The sequence below is a fragment of the Barbus barbus genome (assembly GCF_936440315.1).
Source record: "Barbus barbus genome assembly, chromosome: 22".
Lineage (NCBI taxonomy): Eukaryota > Metazoa > Chordata > Actinopteri > Cypriniformes > Cyprinidae > Barbus > Barbus barbus.
This window is the reverse complement of record NC_136750.1, coordinates 7,824,774-7,844,406: the sequence shown is the minus strand read 5'-3', so window position 1 is coordinate 7,844,406 and position 19,633 is coordinate 7,824,774. Positions and strand designations below refer to the sequence as shown.

General features: G+C 35.9%; 1 protein-coding gene across 1 annotated transcript; it reads left to right on the top strand.

Moving 5' to 3' along the window:
• Window positions 1-103: 103 nt before the first annotated feature.
• Window positions 104-18,957, top strand: LOC306888005 (guanine nucleotide-binding protein subunit beta-5b; the record flags this gene model as incomplete). Its single annotated transcript, XM_079446093.1, has 12 exons — window positions 104-229; window positions 1,650-1,761; window positions 3,652-3,788; window positions 4,261-4,302; window positions 4,825-4,901; window positions 4,995-5,127; window positions 6,245-6,388; window positions 6,740-6,831; window positions 15,617-15,665; window positions 16,176-16,272; window positions 18,359-18,525; window positions 18,846-18,957. The coding sequence occupies 12 exons, from the start codon at window positions 104-106 to the stop codon at window positions 18,855-18,857; spliced, it is 1,188 nt and encodes a 395-aa protein (XP_079302219.1). The 3' UTR covers window positions 18,858-18,957.
• Window positions 18,958-19,633: the final 676 nt, after the last annotated feature.

Below are 19,633 nucleotides of genomic sequence, written 5' to 3'. Positions count from 1 at the left end.
TGATTTGTGTAGTCTTTCAGTGTGTGTGGATTTTGGTTATTGTGAATACACTTTTTTTTCCCCCTCCTTATGTGTTCAGGTCCAGCCTCAACCAGACGCAAAGATGTGCGACCAGACGTTTTTGGCCATCACGTTTGGCCCGTGTGATAACTGCAGTCAGAACAAACCTCTGATGAATATATATCTCAAGAATGAGCCCGTCAACTACTGCTCCCTGTGTGTGGAGCTGGTATGTTATCCCACACTTTAGCTGCTTCAGGATCAGTTCAACAACACAATGTGTCTTTTAAGGCTTTAATCTCTCAGGACGTGATTTCTGTCCATCAAATCAGCCATCTTTGTTTTAATTACTTATTTAGTAAAAACAAAAATAGCTGTATTCAAACTGATAATATTACATGAATACTTCTGAGTATATATATATATATATATATATATATATAGCAAAAACACTCATGAAATATCAACTTATACCACACACAGACCTCAGCAATTTATACATGAAACACAGCAATTGTATTTTTAAGTATAGAACCAAACACATCCTGCCATCACGACAGTAAACAACAACAACAACGTAAATGAAAATAAGAAGATATAAAAATGCATTTTGCAAACTTTTTGGATGATTAAAAATTTGTGAGATTTATCCACCTGGACAGTTTTGAGGTTAAATTATTATTATAATCATTTGATAATTCTGATCTGTGAATTTATTTTATGTTGGATTGTTAATTAATTAAAAAAATATATAGCCACTTGGGTAACACTTTATTTTACGGTTACACCAACTAGTTGCTTATTAGCATGCATATTACTAGAATATTAGCCATGTATTAGTGCTAATTAAGCACATATTAATGCTTTATTCTACATGACGTAATTCTACATCCCTAATGCTACCCAATACCTAAACATAACAACTACCTTACTAACTATTAATAAGCAGCAAATTAAGAATTTATGAGGGAAAAGTCATAGTTAATAGATAACAAGTGTTACCGTAACCTGCTGTTTTTTGTTTTGAAAGTAAATAGTAAATATTTTTTTTTTTTAGTATTATGTCATCTTTAAAAATCGTATACTGTTAAATTGTCACTTATAAATTTTAAAAACGGTTAAACTGACTAACGCTGATACTTTTGTCCTGTTGATTTAATGGCTCAGAGTTTTGTCTCATAGGTGTCAGATACTGCAAACCACATCTTCCTGTCATCACTTACACACTTACTTTATCTGTGAGCTTTCTGAAAACACATTTAGGCTCTTAGAGAACAGCAGTCTTACTTAGTGCTTGCTTGTATTTGTTTTGTAGTCACAAAAGTAACCAATGAAATACCAATCAATTTACAAGCAGCATAAGAACGCAATAAATTAATTAGAAGTTGCGTCAAATTTGGAACTAACAGTTTAAATGATAACAAATATGATGGAATCATATTTGAATATATATTCAAGAGTGAATATAAATATGATTTTGGGCTTCAGTCAGTGTGCTCCAGAAATAAATGTGATGCTGATGGTGGTGATGTGTCACGTGACTCTCGCGCTAACGTCAGAGCATCATCAGCTGTGCAGACTGTGCTGTATCAGTCTCGGCTCATAATAAAGAGCATATTTATTCGTCGTCCATCTGTGTTTTCTTAAAGATGGCCTGTCAGGGACTAGCGAAGGGTGAAACCATCCACACGCTGAAAGCGGAGTCTGAGACTTTGAAAGTCAAACTAGAAGAGGAGAGAGCTAAACTACACGACGTCGAGCGTGAGTAAAACACTCAGCGGCTGTGTGTCAAACCCAGCGAGCTGCCTAGATAGACTGCATACATGCCCAAATATAGCCTTTGCATTTTGGTTACTGCGATTCAGGCATGATAAATTTAACATTTGAGATATTCAGAATTGTTTTAAAAAGGGCATGCATTTTCGGAACTGTCCTGTCTTGAGTTTGTGGCAGAAGTCATGAAAAAAAAATCTAAACACATTAACTGTAATAGTTTTCTGCAGTACTATGCTGGCATCCAACATGTTTTTTTACTAGTGCTTTTATGGCTGTTTTGTCATGTTTGGAGTTGACTGTCTTGTGTTTTGTATGTTTATGTCTGTGCTTATTTAAAGGGGACCTAACACACACAGTTTCAGCCAATCTCATGTTAATCTTGAGTACCTATAGAGTAGTACTGCATCCTTCATATCTCCAAAAAGTCTTTAGTTTTATCATTTTAATAAAAGAAAGATACATCTTTACGATTCTCTCCGGAAAGCGCCGAGCTCCTGGAGGCGTGCCGTGTGGGCGGAGCTAAAGAGTGACGAGCACTTGCGCCGATCGCCAACAAAACGTTTCACTTACCGTCTGCAGTTCTGAATCATGGCCGGGATCTTTTATAGCTGGGACTGCTCCATCTTTCATTATTAAACGATGTGCAAATCCAGCGTCGAACTGGGCCTTGTTTATAAAACGTTCGTCAACAGACACACTTGAGAAACTCCATTGCTCCCCGAAAAACAAACTGTATCCACTGTTCACGTAACGGTGGGTTCTTTTGGGAAGCTGAACAAGGTTACCTTTCCCTCACAACCGAAAACACACTTCTTTAGAGACATTCTTCCCGAGCGAGACCCGTGCAGTTGATGGGCGCGCTCTCGCTCTGGTCTATGAGTGCACGGGCGCGTTCTTCCGGGAGAAATGCCCATATAAGGAGTTCCACCGTCGTTTACGTCAGCAAGACTGAGCCACGGTCGAAAAAAACTCTCTGAAACTTGTCCTAATCCAGAAGTGAGATTTTTGGTACAGAAATACTCGTCCAAATTGTTTTTTGAAACTTTAAATGGCTGTTCATAACAGCCTTTTGAGATGATGCTGGCAAATCTTTTAAAGACCTGATTATGTTTCAGTTGTAAACTATAAACATTCTGTTTAAATCTCCTTGATACAACAAAACTGAAAAAATGGGAAAATGGAAAAATATTTTAATCTCTAAATTGAGTATAGTGGTATGTTTACTTGAAATATTCTTGCAATGATTAGTAGAAAATATATTTTTTTCAATATAAAGTTCCCAAAAATGAATAATCGTAGTGATGATTTCAAATGAGCAAATTCAAAGTATGTGTTTTTCTTGCAAACTCAACCAATGACATTATGCTCTGCCAGTTGAACTACAGGAACACTCAATATGATCTCCATGTTTGTCCAGGTGAAATCTTTCAGGAACAAAGGGTTATTGACCTGCATTCATAAAATCACAGTATGATGTTATTGTATTACTAAGATTTGTTTTGTTTCTGTCACAACTGTTTAAAATAAGGAACTACAATGTGGAATGTATTTATAAAGGATGTGAGAATATATTATAACACGTTTTTTGAATGTCATCTGTACACCAAGACAACAATACTCACCATACAAAATGCAACAATGGTGATAATACTATATTTGGATTAAAAATTAAAAATAAACTAAACAATGCAACAATGTAATTTATTCATGATGCAATGCATTCTGGATGCAATCAAAGTACAATTTTACTATTGAAATGGAGGATGATATTGTGTAATACAAGTATTGTATCTTGCTGATGCTAAGATGAGTTTTAGGAAACGTGCTGCCTCAGGTGGTCATGTGGTTAATGGAGATTTGTTTTTCTGACTTTAGTGCATCAAGTGGCAGAGAAGATAGAGGCTCTGGGTCAATTTGTCATGAAGACCAAGAGAACCCTAAAAGGACATGGAAATAAAGTGCTGTGCATGGACTGGTGCCGGGACAAGAGAAGAATCGTCAGCTCCTCTCAGGTAACAGGACGTATCATCACGGTACATTACCACTGTTGGAATGTGTAGACATATTGTTTTTTTGATAATGTTATGTGTTGTCTGAAAGAGCCAGAAGCTGCAGTATATCAGTTATTCACAATCTTTATTATACTTAATGAATGATGAATGATGGCAAAAAGTCGCTCTCCAACACCTTCACCCTTTCTGTTCCTCTCTGGTGGAATGAGCTGCCAATCTGCACCTGAACTGGGGTGACAATCACATCTTCAAAAAGCAGTTGAAAACACCTATTTCACAAGCACTTAAACACCCCACACCCCCTTCTCTATATTTCTTCTCTTCTCTAGCTTGCTTCTTAATCTAGTTGCCTAATAAACCTGTCATCAAGTATTACGAATATTGTTGGCCCTTTGATGAATTGCTTTATTCCTCATTTTTTGTAAGTCGCTTTAGATAGAAAAAAAACTGAAATGTTGAATCTCTCCTATAGGATGGAAAAGTCATTGTGTGGGATGCATATACAACCAATAAGGTAAATCTTTCTATCTGTGTCACACAGTATTCTAGGGTGATGTTTTGCAGTGCTAGAGCTGTTCCAAATAATAATCTGCATGTTTTATAGTTGTAATGCACTCTAATGGAAACCCAGGGTATTAGTGCCAAACTAATCTGGCAGCAATATAAACACACATATTAACACATCAGACATGCAGAATCTTTTTCTTGTGTATACAGGACCATTGGAATACTCAGATATATGTGTACATAGTATTTTTTTGTGTTATTTTAATAACCTGCATTCTCATTGCATGTTTTTAATGCATGTGTTTAATAACATGAATGGAGAAAAGCAAGTTTTCCTGTTTGTGTTTGTGGTTTGTTGAAATGAAAAAGAACAGAAACTTAATTTTAGTCATTAATTAGGCATATTTGCACCTGCAATGGAGTTCTTTAGTTCTTTCACAAAAAAAACAGATCCTGATCAGTGACCCATTCTTCATTTTCATATGTATATCAAAATGTAAATTATTTTTTTCTGATGTGCATTATATAGGAGCATGCGGTCACTATGCCCTGCACTTGGGTAATGGCTTGTGCTTATGCCCCTTCTGGCTGTGCTGTAGCTTGTGGGTAAGTATCATGAGTTAACATTTAATATATATATGTTATTTAATATATATAACATATAATATATGTTAACATTTGTCTTTGTCTTTCATTCAGTGGTTTGGATAATAAATGCTCCGTCTATCCTCTTTCTTTGGATAAAAATGAGAACTTGGCAGCTAAAAAGAAATCTGTGGCCATGCACACCAACTATATGTCTTCCTGCAGCTTCACCAACTCTGACATGCAGGTGAGTGTGTGTGTGTGTGTGTGTGTGTGTGTATACGGGGTTGGCTATGCTTGTGAAGGTCTACATTTTGAAAACACTCTCACAAATACAGTATATTAAAACAGGTTAGAAGCCAATTTGTTGGGAAATTTGATGTGTTCCTCACTATTTTAAGTTTACAAGTTTATGTGAGATTTAGGATTAGAGTTTAAAGGGAAAAAAGTCTCTTTTATTTTTGGAGCTGCAGTGCATGTGCCGAGATGGTCAAATTATATTAATTCATGATTTAATAATTCAGCTCTAATCAGTGCTTCTGTGGCAGTGATGGGTCTGTAATGATTTAGCTGATATTTATAGAACATAAGCACATTTCTCGTAGCAAATATCACAGCAGTCCCCTGAAGTTCCCCTGATGTGATTTCTGCTTTTGAAAATAATCTTGACACAAATCAGTAAGAAAAACTTGTTTTATTGCTTTTTCAGCATGGGTTCTGTGATTTGGTCTATTCAGTGAGTGTAACAGTCATTTGGAATAATTAATTCTAAAAATAATCACTACTTTCTGTTGGGTTTGTGTTTGTCGTGAGTGTGTTTTGAAAAAATGGTTGGGGTTTTCTTTCTCTGCATCGTCTCACATCACGGATTGTTCCTCTTTCGTGATTATTTTCCTGTCAGTGACAACAAAGATAGTAAAAAGACGAAGTGAAATATATTGTTTTTGTCCAGACGGGATTCAGTACATCTATTTATAGAAGAGTAGAAAGTGAAAATTCTGCGGCTTCCAGTCATTATGATTTTTGTAGGGTTTACTCCCCCAAACTGATTTAATGTGATAGTTCACAAAAAATTCAACATTGTGTCATCTACTCAACCTGATGCTAGTTGTTTTTTAATCTAGGTTCTTGAGGACAGTTGAGGAAACAACAAATATTTTATTGCTGCATGTGTTTGTGGTCCTGACATAATGGTAATAATCAATACCTCCACTAGAGGGTAATACAGGTGTTTTATATATACTTTTATACTTTTTTTCAGGTCATTACAAAATGTCAGGAAGGTTAAAGTGATCTATACTTGCTTATCCATTTATTCAAGTTAGACACAGAATTGTGTGTGTGTGTGTGTGTGTGTGTTGCAGATTCTGACATCAAGTGGTGATGGGACATGTGCATTATGGGATGTTGAGAGTGGGCAGCTGCTGCAGAGTTTTCATGGTCACTCAGCTGATGTTCTGTCATTGAACCTCGCACCCTCTGAAACAGGAAACACCTTTGTATCAGGGGTCAGATCCTCAAAACACCATCAACACATATACTGTTTTACACACACACTGTTTCCCAACCCCCACTCACATAGCACATGTGAGATTACTATCATTACAGAAGAATCAGTGAAATAATCATTTTAGTTTATAAAGATGAAAGAAAGCACTGGATATAAATGATCATTTCTAACTGGCCATCATTATCATTATAAGTCAAGTAGATTGATTTTACATGTTAGGATGTTGTTCAGTCACAATGTCAGTTTGGGTAATGTGTAGCTATTTTTAGGACATCATTCTCCTGAGATTCACCCTGTTGTGTGTGAGTGTTGTTCTCCCGGTCTCTAAAGTGCTGTGTGTGTGTTTCAGGGCTGTGATAAGAAGGCTAATGTGTGGGACATGCGCTCGGGACAGAATGTTCAGTCTTTTGAAACGCATGAGTCTGACATCAACAGTGTGAAGTGAGTGACCCGCCGCCTGGCACTTTCTGATAATGCTCTTAAGCTATGTTCACATCACAGTTCTTTTCCCTCACTGCATAACATTGTGAACAGCAAAAATCGCATTGAATCTGATATTTTCAAATCTGATCTTGGCCACTTTATTATGTGGAAATAAATCAGAGAAATATCAGGCTTTGTATTATTCATTCAGTCATTTTTTACCATGTCATGTATCACTGCAATCTCTAGAAGTAATCTATAATAATTTCAGCTAAATTAAATATTTCATCATGTTTCATTTATTTAACAAATAATTTTGTATGGTAGTGTCAGGGGCATCATGCACTCATTATTTTTGAGGGGGCACGAGTACTGTATAACTGATATAAGATTCTGTCCCTACTGAAAAAAAAATAATAATGACAGAAACTTTTAATGGTTTACACTACAAATACCATTACATACATTACAAACCATCAACATTTAAACATTAAAAAATTGTTTTCTGTAGTGTTTTGGCACATATACCATTAGGATTTATTGGTTTTAACAAGCCACCAATAGAAGGCAACCAATTACCAGTAGAGACCAACAGACACCATTACAGTTTCCAGTAAAACCAATACAAGTCCCATTATAACCAGTAAAACCATTATTAAGTTTGTAATGGTGCTTATTGTTTTTTTCAGCAGGGGTTTTATTTATTTCTTTAATTTTTTTTATTCCATATATCCTTAAAATATATCATGAAATATCTCAATTCTCTAATATGTGTAAATGCATTTTGCACCTTTATAGATTATGTTATTTGGTCTATAATGGGAGATAGGCAATGAAGCTTAATACTGTAATCTACGCATGAAAGCCCGTCTTTTTACTTAAGTGCCAGATATGGGTGTCATGCCATAAAATACTTTTAATATGACTGACTTTGTATTTAATGTGAATTTAATAAAATCATTATAAGTTACTAATTAGCCTATAACATTTTCAGTGTACAAAAAGAGAGCAAAGAACGTTTACAATATCAAAGAACATTTTCACTTCAGTCCAGCGAGTTCAAGCACACTCAAAACTGTCATAATAATCTCTAAAGCTGTTTACACTGTGAAATTAATATCTTACTTACATTCGTACATCTTCATTTTGTTGTTTCTGATGAGAGAATTAGTCAGAGAATTCAGGGGGGGCCAAGCTTGTTGCCAGGGAGGCACTGCCCCCTCACCCCCTGCACTTGAGAGCAGTAAATCTGAACAGTAGTAAATGCATGTATGACTATCTATATGTGCAAAAGACTTAAGCAGATGATTTTGCTAAACTAACACAATACAACAAGACAAAGCCATTAGCTAACACAACATTAAATACCACAGTTTAAAAACCTGTAATATTCTGTTCATACATATAAATCACAAACCAACGCATTCTCACCTGTGAAAGCTTATCCCATTTTTGGAGGCAATTTTGAACTGCAGTGGTCTTTACAACCAGAAAACTCATTGGCTGCATCCAACATCACATACTTCTCTTGGTAAAAAATGTGACAAAAGAAGTATGAATTCACAGTACAAAAGGAGTAGGCAAAAGTACCCAGATGACCTACTACTTCTGGCATGATTCTGAAGTGTGCATATGATGGACACTTTACTATCCCATGAGGCCATGTGAGATGATTTATGAATGTCAGTGATGCGACGCAACTGACTATCATCGGTCACATGACAACATGGCAAATATAGGTCCAGATTACCTTCATACTACACACATTCACATTATAGATCATACATTTATATGTGCATAGATGCAAACTCCTCACCTTTTAGTTGCAAACAACTTACCTTTTTGAGATCAGAATAGGTCAGCTATGAGATTTGCTTAGATCCAATGAGAAAGTGTTTTTATGAGGGGGTGGGGTTCTTACAAGGATAAGTTTTGTATAGTATTGTCTTTACTCTCTAATTCAAAATCTATGTCTAAAAAGGGTAATATTTTATGTATTTGAGGTCTGAGATGTGGGAATGGTGAAGAGAGAGAGGGCAAACGTTTTGCATGTTAGGTCAGTATTGCCGTCTAATCAGCCAATGTTGTCTTTTTTGTGAAAAAGTTTTGGACATATAAGGTAATAAAAATAATACCTTAAAGTAACTACAAATGAGCATGTAAAGAAAATGTCTTTAAAAGAAATTCCGTGTGGAGCACTGAAAAAAAATTATTAATTGAATTTACTAAAAAAAATTTGGGGTAGGTGGTTGCAATCGATTTATTTTAGCTACATTTAAATAAACAAATTTAGATGACTAACTTTCAACTTATATAAAATATTTTTTTAAATGTAGCTAAAATGGATTGTTTGCAAACACTTACCTTAAAAATTATATATAAAATATACAGTATATAATATATGTTTAAAAAAAATTATATATTGTTTTATATATGTTCAGTGTAAACAGTCGGCTTTTATCATAATTGCTTATTTGACACTGAAGAACAACAAAAGCAGCCATTGGTGTGATGTTGATTTATTATGTAGTAGAGTAGTAGTTTTATAGCATTCATATACATATTAATATATAGATTAAGGATGTAACGGTATGAAAATTTCTAATCACGATTATAGTGACCAAAATTATCACGGTTATCAGTATTATCACGGTATTGTTAAAATGTGCTGGAGATGTTCAAAAAGTACCGAAACATAAATCACTTCACCAAGTTTCATACTTAAAAATCAACAAACAGCAAATAAAATGACTTTTTGTTTGCATAATCACTAAAACAATAACATTACCAGTGAGGTCTGGATTTTAAATGACAATTTGACTGACACCAGTTTAATAGCATGTTCAAATAAATAATGTAAATGTTCAGACAAAGCTTTGAAAAAGTTTAACATAAAGGTAGACCACACATTTCAGCCTTTAAAGAAAAGGGTTAAATTAAAATGATAATTAATAAATGATTATATGTATTTTATCTGCTCCATAAATAATCCTATATAGCATATCTGAATTGTTTAAATGTACATAAGTTTGTTTTTCATCAACCGGTTAAAATTTACAGCAGGTCATGCAAATTTGGTCAATTTTTTGGCCAGACAGAAACTGCACACAGACTGAATGTAATTAAGTGTCTGTAAATCCACTCTCTGGCAGCAGGTGGCGCTTTATACGGAAAAGCTGAATTACAGCTGATTCCCGTGAACTCCGCGAACACTTCCTTTAGGTATTACATGGAGCGAAGATGAGAACAAAATGCCATCGAATTGTTTCTGAAGACAGTCCGAACCTTCAGAGGTACATTCATATGATTAATTCATTGATATATTAATTTGTATAATTCCCTTAGCACTCTTTTAAAACCTCCCAGCTTTTCCGCCCTATTTTCACTCAGAACGAAACTGCTGTGCTGCTGTGCGCACGTGAGACTGTTACTGAAAACTCTGCTTTATGCTGGACAGTATTTATTTATCGCGAGTTGTTTAAATCACGGTTATCGAATACGGTTTTAATGATAATTAAAATATGAAACGGTAATACTAACCGCGGGGAATTTTATCATGATTTATCGTCAAACCGGTAATCGTTACATCCCTAATATAGATTATATAATAGATTATATACTTTATACAGTATCTCACAGAAGTGAGTACACCCCTCACATTTTTGTAAATATTTTATTACATCTTTTCATGTGACAACACTGAAGAAATGACACTTTGCTACAATGTAAAGTAGTGAGTGTACAGCTTGTATAACAGTGTAAATTTGCTGTCCCCTCAAAATAACTCAACACACAGCCATTAATGTCTAAACCGCTGGCCACAAAAGTGAGTACACCCCTAAGTGAAAATGTCCAAATTGGGCCCAAAATGTCAATATTTTGTGTGGCCACCATTATTTTCCAGTACTGCCTTAACCCTCTCTGGCATGGAGTTCACCAGAGCTTCACAGGTTGCCACTGGAGTCCTCTTCCGCTCCTCCATGACGACATCACGGAGCTGGTGGATGTTAGAGACCTTGCGCTCCTCCACCTTCCGTTTGAAGATGCCCCACAGATGCTTAATAGGGTTTAGGTCTGGAGACATGCTTGGCCAGTCCATCACCTTTACCCTCAGCTTCTTTAGCAAGGCAATGGTCGTCTTGGAGGTGAGTTTGGGGTCGTTATCATGTTGGAATACTGTCCTGCGGCCCAGTCTCTGCTTCAGTAAGTCACAGTACATGTTGGCATTCATGGTTCAATGAACTGTAGCTCTCCAGTGCTGGCAGCACTCATCCAGCCCCAGACCATGACATTCCCACCACCATGCTTGACTGTAGGCAAGATACACTTGTCTTTGTACTCATCACCTGGTTGCCGCCACACACGCTTGACACCATCTGAACCAAATAAGTTTATCTTGGTCTCATCAGACCACAGGACATGGTTCCAGTAATCCATGTCCTTAGTCTGCTTGTCTTCAGCAAACTGTTTGTGGGCTTTCTTGTGCATCATCTTTAGAAGAGGCTACCTTCTGGGACGACAGCCATGCAGACCAATTTGATGCAGTGTGCGGCGTATGGTCTGAGCACTGACAGGCTGACCCCCCCACCCCTTCAACCTCTGCAGCAATGCTGGCAGCACTCATACGTCCATTTCCCAAACACAACCTCTGGATATGACGCTGAGCACTGCACTCAACTTCTTTGGTCGACCATGGCGAGGCCTGTTCTGAGTGGAACCTGTCCTGTTAAACCGCTGTATGGTCTTGGCCACCGTGCTGCAGCTCAGTTTCATGGTGTTGGCAATCTTCTTATAGCCTACGCCATCTTTATGTAGAGCAACAATTATTTTTTTTCAGATCCTCAGAGAGTTCTTTGCCATGAGGTGCCATGTTAAACTTCCAGTGACCAGTATGAGAGAGTGAGAGCGATAACACTAATGAGTCACATGACACCGGGGAGAGAAAATGGCTAGTTGGGCCCAATTTTGACATGTTCACTTAGGGGTGTACTCACTTTTGTGGCCAGTCGCTTAGACATTAATGGCTGTGTGTTGAGTTATTTTGAGGGGACAGCAAATTTACACTGTTATACAAGCTGTACACTCACTACTTTACATTGTAGCAAAGTGTCATTTCTTCAGTGTTGTCACATGAAACGATATAATAAAATATTTACAAAACTGTGAGGGGTGCAATCACTTCTGTGAGATACTGTATAAACACTACTGGTCAAAAGTTTGGAATAGGGCTGTCTAATCGATTAATCACAATTAATTGCATCCCAAATTAAAAGTTTGTGTTTATATAATTTATGTATGTGTACTGGGTATATATATATATATATATTTATTTATTTTTTTTATTTATTTTTTTATTGGTTTATTTAATAGGGACCATGCATATTCATGAACATTGTTGTATAAAAATACACCATGTAAATATGCCAGAATTAGTAACAATAACTACTTTTCATCTGCAGTTCCTAGGAGGTAACATAAAACTAACATAAAAACAGCCAACAATAATACAACATTCATTCACTATAAATGAAAAAGTACACATAATGATGACATATATATCAACAACAAACAACAAAAGCAAAACAAAAATACATAATGGAAAAAACATTGTTCATCCACCTCTATACTGCATTCAACTTAACAGTGAAAGTGTATATAAATGTGTGACAGTTAAAAATGAATACATCTCTGATTTTCTCGAAGCCACTGTTTTAAGTGAGTTTTAAAGGTGTTGGAAATTGGAATTAGGACACTCTCATATATATATATATATATATATATAGTACACACACATTCATGTATATATTGAGGAAATATTTAAAGAGACCTTTATTTTGAATGCAATTAATCATGATTAATCGAATAATTCCGATTTTTTTAAAAAGTCTGTTATGCTCACCAACGCTACATGTATTTGCTAAAAAATACAGTGATATTGTAAAATATTATTGCAATTTAAAATAACAGATTTTTATTAATATTTAGCAAAAAGTAATTTATTCCTGTGATGGCAAAGCTGAATTTTCTGCAGACATTTCTTTAGTCTTCAGTGCCACATGATCCTTCAGAAATCATTCTAAAATTTAATTCTAAGATTTAGTGTTAAAAAAATTATGATTATTATCATTGGTGAAAACAATTGTGCTGCCTAATATTTTTGTGGAAAACATCATATATTATCATTCAAATATTTGGGGTAAGTAAAACTTTAAAAAGAAGAAGTAGTTAATACTTCTATTCAGAAGTGAAATTGGTCAAATTCATGAAATTGGCCAAAAGTGACAGTAAAGAAAATGTTACAAAATATTTATTTTTCAAATAAATGCTGTTCATTGAACAAAAAACAACAGCAAAAAATGTTTTTCAACAACAACAACAGCAACAATAATAATAATAATTAATAATAATGTGAGTGCAAAAACAATGTTGGAATACTGCATTTAAGTGACACACACATGTATTATTATAAGTGTAAGACCGTGAGGGAAAGTTATTATTTTACTATTCAGATTTGTATTGTGTTCAGTGTTTGGTGCATTACTCTACCAGTGTCTTTAGATACAGTATGTGATCATCCAAGAAATGTAACCATGTTTAAATTTAAAACCATAGGCACTAGTTGGCCTCTGCTGTTATAACAGCTTCCGCTCATCTGTGAATAATTTCCACTTGATGTTGCATCATGCCTGTGGGGATTTACTTCCACACAGAGCATCAGCAAGGTGTTCATTTGGGTTCATGTCTGGGTTTTATGCAAACCTGTTCTTCCACATCAGATTCAGTGAAGCATTTCTAAATGGGCCTATCTTTTTACATAGGTGGTAAAACACAGTGTCATACTAAAACAAGAAATGTCCCAATTATACCTAAATTGCTAGATTGGGAGATTGTATGCCTGTATGCTTGATTTGATGTACTTTTTTACCAATGTTCAAAGCTGAAATAGCCAAACCTGTTTATTGCAATAGGGTGCTACATAATTTTGGCCATGTATGCACAGCATATACAGTAGGGGAAAAAAGTATTTGATCCCCTGCTGATTTTGTACGTTTGCCCACTGACAAAGAAATGATCAGTCTATAATTTTAATGGTAGGTTTATTTTAGCAGTGAGAGACAGAATAACAACAAACAAACAAAAAATCCAGAAAAACGCATTTCAAAAAAGTAAATTTTAATGAGTCAAATAAGTATTTGAACCCCATCGCAAAACATGACTTAGTACTTAGTGGCAAAACCCTTTTTGGCAATCACAGAGGTCAGACGTTTCTTGTAGTTGGCCACTAGGTTTGCACACATTTCAGAAGGGATTTTGTCCAACTCCTCTTTGCAGATCCTCTCCAAGTCATTAAGGTTTCGAGGCTGACGTTTGGCAACTTGAACCTTCAGCTCCCTCCACAGAGTTTCTATGGGATTAAGGTCTGGCAACTGGCTAGGCCACTCCAGGACCATAATGTGCTTCTTCTTGAGCCACTCCTTTGTTGCCTTGGCTGTGTGTTTTGTGTCATTGTCATGCTGGAATACCCATCCACGAACCATTTTCAATGCCCTGACTGGCTTCAATGACCTGGCCCTGACGGTACAAGGCCCCGTGCATCGTCCCTTTGATGCAGTGCAGGACAACTGCACTGCATCAAACACCCCAAAGCATAATGTTTCCACCTCCATGTTTGATGATGGTGTTCTTGGGGTCATAGGCTGCATTCCTCCTCCTCCAAACAAGGCGAGTTGAGTTGATGCCAAAGGGCTCGATTTTGGTTTCATCTGACCACAACACTTTCACCCAGTTCTCCTCTGAATCATTGGCAAACTTCATACGAGCCTGTACATGTGTTTTCTTGAGCAGGGAACGTTGTGGGCGCTGCAGGATTTCAGTCCTTCACGGTGTAGTGTGTTACCAATTGTTTTGTTGGTGACTATGGTCCCAGCTGCCTTGAGATCATTGATAAGGTCCTCCCGTGTAGTTCTGGGCTGATTCTTCACCGTTCTCATGATCATTGAAACTCCACGAGGTGAGGTCTTGCATGGAGCCCCAGACTGAGGGAAATTGATATTTATTTGGTGTTTCCTCATTTGCGAATAATCGCACCAGCTGTTGTCACCTTCTCACCAAGCTGCTTGGCGATGGTCTTGTAGCCAATTCCAGCCTTGTGTAGGTCTACAATCTTGTCCCTGACATCCTTGGACAGCTCTTTGGTCTTGGCCACGGTGGAGAGTTTGGAATCTGATTGATTGATTGCTTCTGTGGACAGGTTGTCATTTATACAAGTAAGGAGCTGAGATAAATTCCTGGGAGCCAGAAATATTGCTGATTGATAGGGGATGAAATACTTATTTGACTCATTAAACCAATGAACCAAAAACCTTTAGGAAAGCGTTAGAATTGGTAATCTGTAGTGTGAACATTAGTGTTGTCTGTGTGTTTTAAAGGGATAGTTCACCCAAAAATTAAAAAATGTTCCAAACCCGTAAGACCTTCATTCATCTTCAGAACACAAATTAAGATATTATTAATAAAATCGGAGAGCTTTCTGACCCTGCATAGACAGCGACGCAACTGAAACATTCCAGACCCCGAAAGGTAGTAAGGACATTGTTAAAAACGCCCTTATGACATCAGTGGTTCAGGGTCAGAAAGCTCTCGGATTTCATCAAAAATATCTTAATTTGTGTTCTGAAGATGAATGAAGGCCTTACGGGTTTGGAATGCCATGAGGGTGAGTAATAAATGACAGAATTTTTATTTTTAAGTGAACTATCCCTTTAATTGTCTATAGAAATTTTAACCTTTTATATGAATGCAGGTATTACCCTAGCGGAGATGCTTTTGCAACTGGATCTGATGATGCTACAGTAAGTTTTTCTACATTACAACACACCAGTTACCCCATATTACTTCAAAACTATCAATAAGCTTCTCAAAGATTACAAAGGATTGACAGAAAGATTCACAATCAATAGTGTCAAATCTGTTACCCTGTGTCCACTGATTAAAACTCCACCTCCAAACACACACACACACACACCCTCTTGAGCCAGACTGAGATGAATGGCTTTATAATTGGTTTAGTTAATTATACACAATAATATTTTGATGACTTGATATTTTAATAATGTTGATCAATTTAGGTTTAGAGAAACTTAGTTGACTGATTATGTGCGAGATTGTATTAGGATAAATGTCTGTGTAAGTATATTTAGTAAGTCTGCTGTTGTTATATTCCAGGTCAAGGTCCGTGTAATGTGTCTTTGTTTTCAAATCAGATCATGTCATCAGTTAGTCAGCCATTGATCGTTGAGAATCAATGAGTCAGACTCTGTAAGTTCACACTGATCTCACTGTGAACTTTTGTGTTGTTTCAGTGTCGTCTGTATGACCTGCGAGCTGACCGTGAGGTTGCCATCTACTCCAAAGAGAGTATCATATTTGGAGCCTCTAGTGTGGACTTTTCCCTCAGTGGTGAGAAAGTGGAGCAAAATGTTCACCTAAAAATAAAAATGTATATGAATATGTAATAATTGATCAAAAATAATTAATTCACCCTCATGCCATTCGAATTTTCCTTGTTTTTTCACTGAACACAAAAAGAGAATGTCCCAGGTGTTCTTTTTCATACTTTCAAACTGAATGAGAATTCACTCCATGCTGTATGTCTGCTATATTTCAAGCCTGTATGATGTCTTTTTTTGACAACAGACCAAAATTTAAGCTTACGCTTTATTTTGATGGTCCCTATTAGACATTCTGTTGACTGTAAGTACATTTGAAACTACATGTCAACTAACTCGCATTATAGTATTAGTAGGGTATTAGCCTCTTAGGTTTACTAGAATAAGCTGATGTGTACTTGCAAAGTTACTTATGGTCAACAGAGTGTATAAAGGGACCATCAAAATAAAGTGTTACCAAATGTACTCATTGTTCACTAAAAATCTTTACATCAGCTGCTCAACATCAACATTAATTTACATCAACTCTCAAGTCTCAACTGAGTGATTGACACATTATAAGGATAGTTGCCCAAAAATCTAAATGTTGTCATAATTTATGTATGTGTCATGAAGCCTAACTGATTTGTTTATGTGCTTTATGAAACTTGAAATCCAGTTTATTTTCATTTTATTCTAAAGAGATAGATTTCTCTTTATGTTTTAATGGAATAAAGTCACACTGGTTTGAAATGGCATGAGGGTGAGCAAATGATGACAAAATTTTAATTGTTTGGCAAATTATTTCTTGAACTGGGCTTCGGTCATCATGTTGCTCTGACATCTCACTTACATGTGATACACTGACTGCCATACACTGCTCTAGGATTTTACTAGGGCTTTTTTTAAGTGCACTGACTATACAATGCGCTAAGTCCTTATTTTAGTACACAGGACACATGTTTAATACTGATGGATACCTGCTCTAATAAAACCCAGGGTGTCCAAGGAATGTAACTCAGCAGAGTCAGATGAGTGAACAGGCAATTACCTCAGCTGTGACACCCACACTTGCTAGGATAGCATGTGTCTAACATGTGTCTCATTAGGGAATGCAGCCTTATGACAGTTATATTGCTCAAGAAGAGTATAAAGATGTACTGTAGTCTTCAAAAATACGTAACATGCAGAAGTTATAAAAGGCTTGAATATGAGTTATGTCATCATTTACTCACCCTCATGTTGTTCCAAACCAGTATGACTTTTGTGGAACTCAAAAGGAGAAGTTTAGCTGAATCTTTTTTCCATGCAATAAAAGGGGATTGACAGTGGAAAGCTACAAAAATATTAAACAAAGTCCATAAAAGCACCACAAAAACCCAAGCCTTAAGAACCTTAATTTTCAATCTAGCTTGATTAAAAGAAAATGTCAAATGTCTGTGGATTTATACTGACAATATTTCACTATAAATGTAATTAAATACACAAAAGACGATTAAAAGACAGTTCATATTCTGTAATATTTCCACTGCGCTGACACTATAGAATGAGAGCAAAACTTGAGCTGGATAGTGACACCTTTTTCCCTGCTGCTTTATAGCTGAATCAGATTTGTTTAGGAATTGATGAACGTTTCACTGTTATTGAACTCTGAACTTTGAGACATTGACAGTTATTGAACGGAAATAAATGAAGCATCGAACTGTCTTGAGCTAAATAATTGCCTTTAATTGCTGACTTTAACTCATTTCATAATTTATTAACTTTGCACTGTTATTGAAATAAACTAAATGAACATTGATCTGACTTGATCAGCTCTACTGACTACAGAGTTGCTTTATAATTGAATTAAGTTTGCTTCATAACTGATCAATTTTGCAACATTGCTATTGAGCTAAACTGAATCAGCATTAAAATAATTGAAACAGTATTATCTTCTGTAGAGCTGCCTTAGAGCTGAAATTGGGTTGAATTTTGCAACATTTCTGTTATATTCCTGTTCATTCACGTGAAGCTGCTTTGACAATCTGTATTGTATAAAGTAAATCTGACTTGACTTAATATTATACTAAACAACAAATGTTTTTCCTTGTTTCCTATACTGTTTTTTTCCACAGGCCGACTGCTTTTTGCAGGATATAATGACTACACCATTAACGTCTGGGATGTCCTGAAAGGTACCAGAGTGGCAATTCTTTTTGGCCATGAGAATCGGGTCAGCACCGTCAGAGTGTCCCCTGATGGGACTGCGTTCTGCTCAGGATCATGGGACAACACTTTGCGGGTGAGAGTCTGCTTCAGGTCCTCTGGGGAAAGTGACTTATGTAATATACTGTATAGCATGGTTTTGCTCTTTACTGGCATCAGGGACTATAGATAGTGACTGGCAGCCGTATAGGTGTTTTACACCATCCTGTGATGTCTTTCCCTTGAGAGCAGTAGGGGAATTACGCAACATAGGTTATAGTTTCCTGACAGTCTTTTCTGTCGAATCTTCATAAAATGTAAAGAATAGAAGCTTCTTTGTTCCTCTTTTGTGAATTAGTATACGCTGTGGTGATCTTGGTTTGTATTGAACTATTTTATCTCATTTCTTTGTTGCAGATCTGGGCTTGAAGAGTTCTTCTGCACCAGTGTGAGAAGATATTTGTACTTCGGCGTCTCAATATCACAACACACAATGGGGCTGATCTAGAGATCCTGATTTTTTTATTATATTAGCACAGTTAGATGTCTCTTTTCCTTGGCTTCTCAGCAATATATATATATATATATAATAATAATATATGAAATACACTATTTGAAAAGGATTGCCATTCAAGAATCAGTTTGTAAAATATTTTTCTAAAATTAAAAATTGAAATGTTTTAATATAATTATCTATACTTTTGTAGGTATATTTTATGGAAATGATTTGAAGAGAATTGATTTCAGTAGGCTTACTTGTACATTTGGTCTAGATCAAATACGCATATATCTAGACTATATCTATAGAAATACAAATCGTTGCAAAGCAGCTTTATAGGAAATTAAGTTTCTACGATATATTTAGTAGTAGCTGATCTGTGGTGACTATGTCAAGTTGATGTACAAATTTACTTTCATGAATGAGTTTTGCTTGAACTAGAATTTCAAAAAATATATATAGATAAGTGTTTAAAAAGCATGTTTTGTTTTCATATCAAGTGTAATATAATCAACATTTAATAATCACAGTTAGCTGATTAATTTGTTTGTACACATCAGTATTGTTAGCAGTTTCCTGAAAATATATGTTTACTATTGTTTGGTGTTTATAAGTGTTAAATATTGCCACTGTATTCTGGAGAATTAAAAGTATTTTCCTGTTTTTGTGTTTGAGTGTTTACTGTGCGATAAACGAGTTAAATACT